Consider the following 14,558-nt stretch of genomic DNA (forward strand, 5'->3'; position numbering starts at 1 on the left):
TTATCCTGCCCTCAGGCTCACGGAGGATGCTGGAGCCTGTTAATATAGGATAAATAAAATCAAATAAAATCAAATAAAATCAAATTAAACAAGGTGAGATGAAATAAGATAAGATAAGATAAATTAATCCATCCATCCATCCATCCATCCGTCTTCTACCACTCATCCTTTACTCAGGATCGCCGAGGATGCGAGAGCCTATTAAGATAAAATAAAATAAAATAAAATAAGATAAAATATGTGGGTGTCACTATGGGTTGTGAATCCGCCTTGTATGTCTCTATGTGAATAACAGAGCGAATGATTGTGGCCCCGTGATCGACTGACGACTGTTCCGGGATGAACCCCACCTTTAGCCCAATGCCAGCTGGGATCGGCTCCAGCACCCCCACTTCCCTATGTGCACGGCAAGAGGTAGTTCATGAATGACTATATGAATGACTGAATGAATATCTTTTAATAGGAAATGTACCCATCAATCACACGATCCTACACCACTACATTCATTTGACATGACTTTTCAAACATCAGTTATAACCAACAAAAGGAAAATGAAATGCTAAATAATGTGTAACCGCCACTCGCTACCCGGCAAAGCAGCATTGTGCTTTCCAACGTGCATGTCCAGAATAGTTGCACGGCCTCTTGAGAGTAGCTTGGACCCAGAGCTTCTGGGATATTTATTTTAAGGATTGGGGGCCCGACAAGTTTGGGAGCCCCTGGTGTGTGAATCAGAAATATGAGCTCTTCTGTCGACTAATGGCGAGCTTCCCCTGTTAGCTTACATTTGCCGCCGTTCAATCCGTCATTGCGCGGGGCGTTTTCGACATTCCTGATTAATTCAAGTTTCGAGAGCGCAAGGCTTACTGCCGTCGGCCATCTTGGAGTCACGGACATTGAATCGCGCGTCTGGTTGGAATTTCCCGAAATAGCAACCTGTTGCCGTGTAGCCATGCCGTCACCAGCTGGAATGAGGCTAAATTCGTGCTAAGAGGCCGTTACAAATCAAGAGGGCAGGGATTTTCAACCGCGCCGATTCGGTTGGATGGAACAAACTTGGATTTTCAAGAATCTCAGCAGCAGAATCTCAGCAATCTCAGTGTGCGGTTGTAGTCGAAAAGTTGAAAGTGCTCATATTATTTAGCGTGTTAGCTAAATAATACACATTGATTCTCAGGTCATCTGATGACATTAACCCATCACCTGCCGCCGCCGCTATCTCGCAAAGCTCAACCCCGTGTTTTCCCCCAACCCCACGGAAACATTTTCGTAGCTCCGACGATCACGCCGCTTGTTTTGGCTCCGAAAGAAAAGTCGATTAGATGCTTCACATGCTAACCCCTGGCATGTTTACCTCATGTTTGACCAAAAGCGCCGTGTCGGCAGAGACGTCCACGATTAGAAAAAAAGCATTGAAAGAAGATAAAACAAAGAAAGGTCAGAAATCAGGTCGAGATTCAGGAAAGTTGACATTTCTGCCGCAACGTTGACTGAACAGCCAATCAGTCGCGACTTCACGGAGGCTCCGCCCCCAAACCAGGTGCTTCCCACTCCTCGGGTCAGTAAACAACTGTCGCTAGCACCTCCCTGTAATTGGAAAACAACGTTTTGGCCTCCAGTGATCACACACACACCCATACACACACATTGCGAGTAAGAAAAAGCAAAAAAATAATTTGAGAAGAAAAAAAACAGTGACAATGGAAAGTGGGATTTTTCTTTTTTTTTTTTTCTTCTTGTTTTTATATTTAAAAGAAGTGAAGAGCCCGGACCCAACTCGCTCCATTCGTTCCCAACGTCTCAACCAATAAGTTACGAGACAGCGGTTTTGCAAACAGCAAATATTTACATGTAAGAATAAATACATCTTGAGGAATCGTATGCATATATGTATATTTCTTTTTATGTTGCCAACAAGACGTACATGCAAGGCTACATGGGATAATACATACTCAGCACTCTTGAAGCCCCCATTGACTCCCGATTGGTTTTCGGACTTCATACCCAAGGGTTGCGACGCGAGACTGGCCAATCCGCGCCGCAAGATGAACCAATCGGCAACCAAAGCTGAAGGATCTTCCGTTCTCTGATGCGCCGAGACGGGATTTTGGCATCTCGGGCGCAAACGGGACTTTTCCCGAATGCTGAATACTCCAACGAGGATAACTCGTCTGACGCTAATACTTACACATTGGAGTACATACAGTCACACTGTGATCACTACGTTCAACTGATATATGTTGGAGATAAACAAAACAAAAGAAAACATTGCGCCCCAACCCTGATTTCGGGCGGGGCCGGTGAACGCGTGATTTCAAAAACATCTGATATCGTGACACGATGGAGGTTAATCGGATATGTGTGTGTGTGTGTCTGTGTGATACAGGCTTATTGTCAATCAAACTGTGATAAAACTGACCTTTATTTTGATAGCAGATGAAAAAAAAAAGGCCCGATCCTCCGCTCGCCCCCTCCTTTTTCCACTCCCGGCCCCCTTTGGTTGTGAAAAATATAAGCACTGCTCGGTCCTCCCGTCTTCCCGGAATCCCTCCCGTGTGATTTTTCCATCTTAGCAACTTGCAGTTTGGTGTTAGCTAAGTAGCTCCACCACTGAGCCAACTGGCCGGCGCCGTTTCTCAAGGATGCTGTTCAAAAAGGGAAGTGGGGAGCGGCGGTCAGTTTTTATTAAAGTCTAAACTGTTTGCGGCTGTGACAGTGTAGCGACGTTTACGTGATCGCGAGTGAACTCCATTCCGAGCGACCCCGCTGTTTAAAAAATCAGCGCCATCGCGGAGTTTCCTATTAATTGGGTCCCATAGCCCAAAACAAAACAAAACAAAAATGACCGTTTAAGGTCACGACCTTGGCGCTGGATTACAGCGTTGACATTATTCCTTGGGAAAGCACTCACAGGAATCGCTGCTGCGTCTAAATTTGGCGTTTGATTTTAATCCGCATCGAAGGCGAGAGACGAGTTTAGGGCCGTGGGCATGTTTGGATTCGTCGAATGCGGTTGTTTCGGGGGCGTCGGGGGTCGAGTCGGATTCTTTCCAAAAAGTATGATGCGATGTCTCGTTTTTTTTTGCAGCGTTAGCCGCGCTGAAGCTTAAACGTGCGGGTGAAAGGGACAATTTGGGCGACCTTATAATCACGTTTGTTGTTTTTTTTCTCAATCCGAACGAGACGTTTCGGCGAAGTAAGTTTAAAATGCCCATGTTCCACCTGTTCTGGACTCGGTGTGTGTGTGTGTGTGTGTGTGTGTGTTCCCGTCGTCTTCCCGGGCCAAGAACCCGACAAGGCGAATTTCCCTCTTGACTCATGAAGGCAGGAAAAGCGCTAACATTATCTTTGGCTCTGATCCATTTTCTGTTTTGTTTATTCGGCGGCCTGCGGCGATTATACAATTTCTTTGGCGGCGAGGGGTTAGCGCATAGCATCAGGGGACTGAGCTAAAGCAAGAAAATACACCCCAAAACGGGAAATACTTGCCGTGGGACGGCGAGGAGATGCGAAACACCGACTGACATTTAACATTTTCCGATGTAGCTCCGACCGCTAAACGCTAACAGGAATATGTTCTCTGAGACGTGAACTGAAAAATGCTAATCTTCAGGTTTTTGTGGACGACAGCAGTTACACGTTAAAAACAAAACAACCAAACCCAAACACAATGCTAGTGTTAGCTGCTAATTATCACTCGGTATCACTACTGGCTTCTTTGACATTTCGATACACAAACAGACAGGAATAATAAACGGCTAGCCGCTAGTGCACGCTAACACCGCCGATGTGTGTGTTTCTACTTCTGGTCACGGCGCTACCAACTCGCTGTCAGTTCGGAACGGATAAAGGGCAACATTTATTGACATTTTCATTTCCAAGCTAAGCCCATTACGTCCAGCCGGCTGAATCCCCTCCGCTTGTTTACGTGACCGCCAGCGTTTAAGCCAAAACGTGCATCTCCGCTCGCTTCCTTGTGAAATATAATTACGAGGGGACAATCGAATTCGGGGGCCATCTGTCACCGTCGTGTTCGGCCCTATTTAATTTAGCACGATAATTATATCTAACCCTGGTTTCTCCCTCCGACGGCGACGTCGTGGCAACCTGTTTTTTTTTTTTTGTTTGTTTTTTTAAACCTCGAATTATCTTGTTTGAACCCCCCCTCCCCCCCCCAACCCTCCTCGGGCTCCTTAGTTGACCAGGAGCTCCAGGTACTGCTCCGATCTCAGGAAGCGGCCGAAGGAGTCCTTCTCCATCAGGGCGTGGATCCTCTTCTGGGCCAGGTCGAAGGTCCCGTGGGAGAGGTCCACCAGGTTCCGCAGGGTCACGTCCTTGGTGAAATGGTCAATGTTGACCTGCAGCGGGAAGCAGGGGCGCCGTGATCATGAAGATCATGAAGATCATGAAGATCATGAAGATCATGATGATCATGATGATCATGATGGGCAACGAGGACGATGGTACATCTCAACATCTTCTGCATTCCAATCCAACACACCGAAACATCACTCTCTTGTATTTAAGCCATGCGTATATTTTAAAATCCATCTCATTCTGTGTATAAATATATACAGGACTGTCTTAGAAAATTAGAATATTGTGATAAAGCTCTTTATCTTCTGTAATGCAATTAAAAAAACAAAAATTACTTTTTCATGATAGTCTAATATTTTGAGATAGGATTTTTGAGTGTTCTTAAGATGTGAGCCATAATCAGCAATATTAGAATAATAAAAGGCTTGCAATATTTCAGTTGATTTGTAATGAATCCAGAATGTATGACATTTTTGTTTTTGTAATTTCGTTACAGAAGATAAAGAGCTTCATCACAATATTCTAATTTTCTGAGACACTTCTGTATTTACATCCATCTCATTTTGTATATATATATATATATATATATATATTTATATTTAGATATTTCTTTGCGGATACTTTTTATGATGCTATCTCTTATATTGTGCGTATGTACCTGGCTTATATGACAAATGAATTTGTTACATTTATAAAGATCATTTGAAAAGAAAAAAAGACATGGATGTTTTTGCTGACATTGATAAAATACAATTGAAATGTATAAATATAAATGGATTGTTTCCTCATCTGTATGGTTTTTATTGTAATAAAATTTCTATTGTAAAGATAGAAAAAAAATCAAATCATATATATACTATATATATATGTGTGTGTGTGTGTTTGTGTATCTAATAATCGAATTCTAATAACTATAATTATCATATTTTATTATAATGAACGATTATAATGAACAAAGTCTGCATCAATATCCTGACCAACCAAAAAGTTAGGATTGAATTTCTAAAAATAAAAATATATCCTTTTTCCGATATAACCTAATAATATTAAAAATGATGATAATAATAATAATAGCCAAATGATGATTATTGTAATGTCTGCTTTTTTTTAAATGACTACCTTAATAATCAAAGTCTGCTTTTTTGTATATTAGGTTTTTAATCCAAATCTGAATCTCAATCCTGATCAACCACAACATTAAATACACAACACTGATTGACTGATGAATGATTATTATTATTACTATAATATTCCAAAATGTTCAATATCACCATGAGGAAAATTAAACCTTAATTATAAACGTAAAATTTTGCTCAGTTGTCTGCATCGAATAAAAGTTTGAATCAAAACAACGCCAATGTCGGAAGTAACTCGGCAGTTTTACTCAATTACTGTGCACCACTCTGTTCCCATGCAATTTTGTGTGTGTGTTTGTGTGTGTGTGTGTGTGTGTGTGTGTGTGTGTGTGAGTGTGTGTGAGACCGACCTCTCTGGGTCCCTCGGACTGGATGTAGTCCTCGTAGATCTCCTTGGCCTTGGCGGCCATCTTGACGGGGTTCTTGATCTTCTTGAAATCCTCGCAGGCCTTCCAGAACTCGATGTTCTCGTCGCTGAACTCAGACTGCAGGAAGCTGCGGAAGGCGGCCAGGCCGTCTGACGGGAACCAAAGCAATAAAAGATTAAAAGTGAAATTATAAATAAAGGCTTCCCGTCGTGCCAAAATCTGGCAAATTGTGTAAATACACTCGTCGATTGTTGCGATGTTTCTTTCGCTTATCTTTTCCCAAATGAGCTTTGAAAGCAAAGGTCAGAAAATACCAAAATAAACCTTGTATGAACAGAATGATGTGAAATAAAAATAAATCAAATTCTGAAAATATTTCAAAATTTGCCTGAATGATTTAATCAAAAGCCTTTCTACTTTCTTCTGAGAATCATGTCTGAGTTATACATGTCAGTTATCTAAGATATGGAGTTAACGCATATATATATATGCATATATTTTATATGCTAAGTTTCATCATTTGCAGTTTATCAATCTTATATATCAAAATTGTAAAATTAGAAATGAAATAATCGCAGGCTTGAATTTAATGATGAAACGATTATATGCACAAACAAAAATGTATAGATATGAAAATAAAATAACATAAATCATCATGTGTGAAATATCAACACCCTTTGCTGATTTGTCCTTTATATACTGTATTGGATTTAGCCATCTATTTTATCATCGTATTATAGTTTAAAATCATATTTCGGATAAAAAAGTTTGGCCCCACTGATATGAGCTGCTCACTTAGTTTAATCTCTTATTCAATATATTTGGGTTCAGTGTCAGTCAGCAAACAAGACAAAGGTGAATTTTAATTTTAACTTCATTTATATTTTATCTTTTTTTTTGACCAGCACAGACCGGAGGCTGTAAGTCGCCGCGGAGACTCAGCATGGCATAAATCCAAACATCAGATCTTGGGCCCAATCACAAACAACACCCCAGAAAAAAAAAGAGAAAAAGAGAACAACGCCCTTATTTGGAGAAAGGTTAAAAGAACGGCGGCGCTAATGAAGATAAGACAGTTCATTCGAGCCAGCGCCATTGTAATTGAGCACAATGACCCGCCGACGGGCCCCATTGTCCCCACGGAGCATGTGTTGCGGATGATAAGCTCCTCGGCCAATCGGAATCCTCGATATTTATCTGCCATCTAAACGACCAATCGGCTTCAAAACAGCACCCAGGCGCAATCAACTAGGGCTAATCTTTATATATTATTTATATATGTATATTTTCATTTTTAACAACGCTGGGTACAAAGGTACCCACACCCATAAGGACACACACACACACACACACACACACACACACACACACATGCACACACACACACACACATGCACACACACACGCAGGTCGTGCATTAGCGCAGGAACCTCAAAAACAAAATAAAAGCTAAAAAGTGCCAGGATGAGTTGTGTAACCAAGTACTGAAAAACATCATTATACAATATATAAACAGTGTATTTTTGCATGTATGTGTGTTTGTATTTGTGTGTGTGTGTGTGTGTGTGTGTGTGTGTGTGTGTGTATAAAACCTGAATGGATAAATAAGCCTCCTGGAAATTACAAAAAGGATTAATTTAAGCCACTTATTTTTCAGAAAGGATTCATTTCGTTATCATTTAAAATAATAATTTCAAAAATAGAAATGTGTAATATACCCAAATTAAGCTTTCTTGCCAAAGCATATGACTTACTCAAAAAATTCCAATACAACATTAAATATAATAATAATAATAATAATAATGATAGTAATAATAATAATGATAATAATAATAATAATAATTTAATGTGGATAAAAACACATTTATTCACATTAAAAAATTATTATTGGTTTTAATACTTCATTAAAAACAGAAATAAGTACGCTGATCAACATTCTGATTAAAACTGTCATTGATTGACAGGAGATGAACACTTTAGATTGTTATTTAACACGCATGACAAAATGTTATGTTATTTTAATTCGTTATTTGAGGACCCCACCCACCCCCACTTGGTAGGAGCAAAGCATAACAGGAACCAATGGGACGTCCTGCCATACACACACACACACACACACACACACACACACACACACACACACACACGTGTTTGTTTTGATGTAGCAAGATCGGGCTGGTGGGGTCGGAGGCAAGCCGCAGAGTTTAAGTGATCCATTAGAGTTAATCATCAGTCGTCTCGCCTTCAGGAGCTCCTGCGTACGTGAGTGGGGTGGTTGGGGTTCTGGAAACTTCTGCCGCTGCTTTCCAACCTGTTTCATTCGGCACGAGTTTCCCAGTCAGTGCGTTGCCCGATCACTTTGGCCTTTTTTTTTTTCTTTTTTGCACGACAAACCCAGGATTACGTCATTTCTTGCGAGGGCTAATCTTGATATTTTAATTTTGAAGAAAAAATTAGATAAGCCCACCCCGGTCACTTGATTCATTTATATTTGAATATGGTTAATTACATAGTAATCACCAAGCTTCTGCCTTTTTTTTTTTTAACCATTCATTTTTCATTTAAATCGGTCATAAATATTCTTAAAATTATTCCCATGAATAGAGAAATATTCACATAATTTCTGAAAATGCAAACGACCATTTCATCTTAAAAAAATGAATTATTAATAAATTGCAAATTTTGTCGAAACACTTTTGAGCGCAGTTCCATCGACGGCCACCGGGGGCAGCAGTGAGCTACCAGAGATGACCGTCGCTCCACGTCTCTCCGCTCTCCATCACCCAACTTTAAAAAAAAGGATCTGTTACTGAACTCCAAATAACAACAGCATTTTTAACAAACAGGAGAAGCGTCGGCGCATCCCGTGGAGGCCCGAAAGCGAGTCTGGGAGACGCACGCCAGGCCTCCAGAAAGGCATGTTATTGTCTGCACGGCCGCTCCGTGTTCAAAACGTCAACAGATTACATAATGAGTTTCTTGGAACGGGACGGTTCGGAAGAACGGCGCTCGCACCCTTTCGGCGGGGATGTGTGTGTATGTGTGTGTGTGTGTGTGTGTGTACGTGTAAAAATAGAGGCTCTGCAGATGTGCTGCGCTTCACTTAAAAATGTCTTTCAGTTCCACCGTGTCGATTTTTCGGTGTGGGAAAATGCTTTATCTCTGTTATTACTACATGATTACACATTTGCACAAAAGTTTCAGGTATCACATCCTTGACCGGTTGGGTTAAAAGCCTTTGCGCAATGTTTTTTTTTTAAATAGAAAATCATCCAATGCACATTTCCATAACGTTACAATATATATTTGTATATACGAGCATTTTATTGAAATAGCAACATGAAATTTAAAAATATAGACTTTTTTAAAAACAACTATTTCCGCACCAAAACAATGCCGAACTGACGGCGTCCCAATGGAGACTCTTGCAAAATAAAACATTTCTCCTTTTTCGCAACCGAAAAAAACACCATAAGCAATTAAATTTTAATTCACTAATTTTTTGAATGGAGTTTGGTTCCAAAGGCAAAAGACGAGCAATATTCAACTGTGCACGCGAGAGGAAGAAGGGCATTTTTCGTTTTCCTGAGCTCACCTCGGAGAACGTCACGAGCAAAAACATTTACTAAAGAGTTGTTCTCTCCCTACGTGGAGGATTAATTATTTATCGCTAATTAAGCCGCTACTTCACTATTACCACCGAGGTCTGCCTGTAAGCCTCTGAGTAATGATGGTGTTTTTCCCTGACGGCATCGGCTGCTAATTAGGAACGTCTCAACTGAGTCACACCTTTTGTGAGGAAAAAGAAAAAAAAAGGGTGTGCAAATGCGTGCGTGTGTGTGAGTGTGTGTGTGTGTGTGTGTGTTTAGTAGACCTACAGCTGTTGCTCAGGACTCGATCCAGATTCTCGCGCCACTGAGCAGCCTCTTCGGGCGACGGCCTGCGGAAGGGAAAAAAAAAACAAAAACGACAAAAAACCCCATCAGTCAAGCAACATGCATTATATATTTCCAATCTGATAAAATTATAATTTTGTAATTAGAGGAAACATGTCATCCACATCACATCATTCACCATTCATTCATTCATAATGGAAGTGTCTACGTCTAAATGTTACAAAACAACAAAAAAACCCAACACTAAACCACAAATAAACATTTCTTAATATAAATCAAATGAAATCAAATAAAACACAAAAAAAAGTAAAAAAAACAGTATACAACAACATAATGTAATATAATATAATGTTTTAAAATATAATGCAATGTAAAATAATGTCACATAAAGTCAAATAAAATAATATAAAATAAAATAAAATAAAAAAATAGAAGTAAAATCAAGATAATATGTAATGTAATATTCTAAGATGTAATCTAATATTAAAAAAATGTCACATAATAAAATAAGATAAAATAAAATGAAATGAAATAAAATAAAAAAGTAAATAACAGGCTGATTATCAGGAAAATACCAGGAACTGGATCGGGCGTCACTTCCTGAACGACAGGTCGACGACTCCCCACCCCGCTGAAGGCCGAGAATATAAACAATCAGGCTTTTCAACGAGAAAAAACCCAAAGGGGACGAGGATGAGGCGGGGCGAAGACGCAAACCCGGTGACGGGATTGAATCCGGCCCTGATGATCCGGCTGTTTCCAAAGAGAGCTGTCTGACGCCAACGTTCGGCCCCGATGCCGCGTCAAAACGCCACAGTCTCAAATTGCCAGGAAACATCTTGAGCCCGGGGGAGAAGCATCGATTCTTCATCGCGCTGACAGGTCGAAGTAAAAAATACTCCCAAACGTCAAATATACGTTTGATGCATGTTCTTGGACCGGAGGAGCCGCGTCGGAGCCAGATGCCGGTCTGGAAACCCTCCCGCCGACAAACCGGCTCCGTCTGGTCCACGGACACGTCGGAAAGGGAAGCGAAAGCAAGCTGGCATTGTAAAAATAAAATAAAATAAAATAAAATAAAACAAAATAATATAAAATAAAATAAAATAAAATAAAATAAAATAAAATAAAATAAAATAAAATAAAATAAAATAAAATAAAATAAAATGTTGTGAAGCTGGGTTCGATCAGGCAAAACCATCCGTGATTTTAAAAATGGAACCGTGGTGCTACTACTCTGTGCTGTACGCAAAATAACAACAACAATGATAATAATAATTTTTTAACATGACCACAATGGGGCGCCTGATGAGTAGTTACATTTTGCAAAGCTCAGGGCTAAAAGAGGGCCTTGGATATTGGTGGTTGTTTCTGGAAACCACTCCACGACTCCTTGCTTCGTTCTCCACGAAGTAATTCTATTACATGGTAATTACCAGTTTATAGCCATTTGGATTCACGTGATCAATTCGCATTCATCCAAACCATGGATTAATTCACAAAAGAACAAAAATCTATGTGCTATCGTGATTGAATTTCCCCTCAGAAAGGTGTTACCAGTGAATAACGGTGTAATGTAAAGAAGCGCCTCCATTAGCGAACGTCGCCTAACCACCGTTCAATCACGGATTTTCGTCCCGGGAACTGATTGTCCGTTCGATCTCGCGGCGGCGCCCCGTTACCCGAGAGGTCGTCCGGGAGGACGTTCTCACGGGGAGCGTCGACTCTCTGAGAGGAAATCCAGATGTGTGAGAGTGCACGTGTGCGTGCGCGTGGCCGGCCGGCGTCGTGTCTCGTGGCCTCTGCGGCCTGCAGCGTCTCCACTGGACGCTAAACCCTTTGAATCCTCCATGAGCGGATTTCTGAATGACTTCCAGAATAAAACCTATAGATGTGATCTGATCAAATAATTGAATTAAAGTGTATTGAAATACACATTGCGGAACTTACTTCTGCAGCTTCTCCGGCTTCTTCTCGGTCTTCTCCGGGTAGGGGATGATGAGGTCGATGGCATTTTCCGGCTTCTGCAGCAGGACCCCCAACTTTGACTTGATCTCTTTGGCCCTGAGAAAATGAAGCCGGGGTCAAAGCTTGCGTGACGCTTTTGTTTTATCTCAAAAAAAAAAAAAATTTTTTCGACAGTTTAATTACACATTTATTACACACTTATTACACTATCAGCGTCTGCTGTCAGCTTCATTGTCTGCTGTCTATCTTTCTCTTCAGCGGCTGGATTGCAAAAATCCTAACCACCGTGAATCACGTCGTGGTTTTATCCTGCCCTGACCTTCAACTCCCCCGCGGTGAAAACACACTTTCTTAAATCACCCCGGGTTGTCGTCAAAAGCATATAAAATGATGTAAAATAAGTAAAAAACAGCTGTCATCGGGATGAAATAATAGGAGATCGGTATAATACCCCTGCAGGAAACCCTTCAAAAATAAAAGTATGGGAAATAGGAAAAAAAAGGATCATTTAAAGTAGAAAAAAAAAAAAAAAACATTAAGAATAAACCTGTGAGTTGTTTGCTGCAAACGGCTGATCTTGCGTGAGCAAATCCCCAGTGTGTGTGTTTGTTCACCTCTCCAGGCAGGTCTGGGGCAGAGCGGCTAATCCTTTACACATTTTTCCTCGGTGTTGTTGTGCGTCGTGGGTGTTTGCGGGTCCTCCTGGTTAGTCCAAGCTGCAAGCCTCTCAGTCGCCGCTGCTCTTCTGAGTCCGGCTCTCGCCGCGCCGGAAGCTTTTATGCGGGCGGGCTTTGGGCTTTGGGCCAAGACCTAAGCCAATCAGACTGGAATGTGCTCGAGAGCCGGGTCCGGGGCCCCCACACGCACACACACACACACACACACACACACACGTGTATCAATGCTTTGGGGTGTCAATCAACTTCCAAAACACACACATGCGGGTGTGCTGATCTATTCAGCCCTTCTTGGCAATCTTTGGTATCATCCAACCGATGGCCGTCCTTTGAGCAGGAAGCATACAACATCCAGTGCCAAGAAGTTCAACAAGTAACGCCGTTATTTGTAGTATAAAAGAAGTACTCGAGCACACTGGTTTATTAAATTAGTCCAAGTCCATTCAAGTCCATTAAGGTTCTCATGGATGAACCCGTACCGAAGCTCCCCCTGGCCTCCTGGAGACCCGGAGAAGATGAAACTGTACTTCCTGTGCCTCCGGTACAGGTAGCAGTACCGCCGTGGTGATGCAAGAATTTGAAACCAGGTCTCATTCTAGAACCTTCCTCCTGCATCGAGAGGTCTGTTGTCACTAGCCACCAGGACGCACTCGATGCTCTGAACCATCGGCTCGGGATCGCGGTATATCCATTTTGCTCTTCCGGACTCCAGGGTTGGACGTTGACAAGCGGACCAAAGTGCTCATTTTGAGATTGAAAACAGAGGCGTTCATTGGACACTGAAAAACAACCGGTGCGAGAGGAGACACTGAATTTTTTTTGGGGGGGGGGGGGGGGTCGTTGGCGATTCCTTGACGGGGTTAACAAAGACAAATAGAATAAACTTTATTGAAGCTTCGGAATGGGAAAACAGGAAATGAACTCCTGGCTCTGGTTTGGCGTGACGCTCCGACGCCAGTGAGTTTATTTTCATTTGTCAAATTAGAATGAAACTGCACAGGTTGCATCAAAATGCAGATGTTCGTCCGCCCACTCCACGTCATGGGGTGGCGGGAGGGGAGGTGGAGTTGGTCTCTCGGGCCGTGCGGTTTGGATGGCGGCCGATTCCCCTCGGGAACGTCCTGTTGCGCTGCTCCGTTTTTTTTTTTCTCATCGATTAAAATGGATTCGCCCGTTTCATGGGAAGTCAATCTGCGTCTCACGTTCCTTGTGGTTGGTGTAGGGGTTCACTTTCTCACGTCAAAACTTTCTCAAATTTGATTTATGGGCTTTTCCCATTGTTCTAATCTGAGCCTCCGTCGCTTCCCAGAGGAGGTGCAGACAAACTTCTGGTATCTCGGGCCTACGTACTACAACAGGGTGCCTGCACGGATGTTGACGTAGCTTCGATGCTCTCGGTCAAATAGCCTACGTGGGAAGCGCTTTTAATTTGAGGTTCATGTCAGCAGTGATTGTAACGATATAGAAAAAGATGTGTGGTCTGCCAAAAAACAAAATGGCGGCAGAAGCAGGAAGGGCAGCGCGGCAACTGAGGGCGATTGGCAGTCGGACAGTAGGGGACCTTGAATCGTAAAGATGATCCGGATGCGATGAAGACATCCATGTTTGGGGTTGGGAGGAGAAACAGAAAATGAAAGCAAGTACAGGTGAAAGCAGGAATACAACAGGAAGTTGACTCAGACACTTGATGATCCGGATGCGATGAAGACATACATGTCTGGGGTCGGGAGGAGAAACAGAAAATGAAAGCAAGTACAGGTGAAAGCAGGATTACAACAGGAAGTCGACTCAGACACTTCTTTGTTCACTGATTCTGTCCAGAACATTTGCAGACAGAGTTCCAGGGTGCAACCAGAGCAATGAGGAGATCCAGTTTGATGGCCTCAAGATTTGGAACTCCACTTTTTTGCAGATGGAGTGGAGGGGTTCAAGTATCTTCAAGGGGTCTTGTTATGAAGACAGAATGAAACGTGGATTGGTATAGCGTCAGCAGTGATGAAGACCCTGCATTGGTCTGTTGTGGTGAAGAACTTCTTTTGCTGGTCGATCTGCATCCACACCATCCCCTGTGTTCAGGAGTTCTGGGTGGTGAGCAAAAGAACCAGATCATGGAGGCAAATGTGATAGGGTGAGAAGCTCGGCGATCCAAGAGGGGGCCACAGTACAACCACTGCTCCTCCAGTAATAAGAGTAGCC

The 14,558-nt window shown here is 42.1% G+C and overlaps 1 protein-coding gene across 1 annotated transcript; it reads right to left on the reverse strand.

Moving 5' to 3' along the window:
• Positions 1-1,881: 1,881 nt before the first annotated feature.
• Positions 1,882-12,464, reverse strand: rgs5a (regulator of G protein signaling 5a). Its single transcript, XM_086144909.1, has 5 exons — positions 12,300-12,464; positions 11,668-11,781; positions 9,700-9,761; positions 5,804-5,970; positions 1,882-4,358 (listed from the first exon to the last, which is right to left on the reverse strand). Exons 1-5 carry the CDS (start codon positions 12,341-12,343, stop codon positions 4,194-4,196), a joined length of 552 nt encoding a protein of 183 aa, XP_086001035.1. The 5' UTR covers positions 12,344-12,464; the 3' UTR covers positions 1,882-4,193.
• Between the last annotated feature and the right edge of the window lie 2,094 nt (positions 12,465-14,558).

Source organism: Fistularia commersonii, chromosome 1, assembly GCF_037954325.1.
Source record: "Fistularia commersonii isolate RoL2024-O1a breed Wild chromosome 1, RoL_Fcom_v1.0, whole genome shotgun sequence".
NCBI classification, from domain to species: Eukaryota; Metazoa; Chordata; class Actinopteri; order Syngnathiformes; family Fistulariidae; genus Fistularia; species Fistularia commersonii.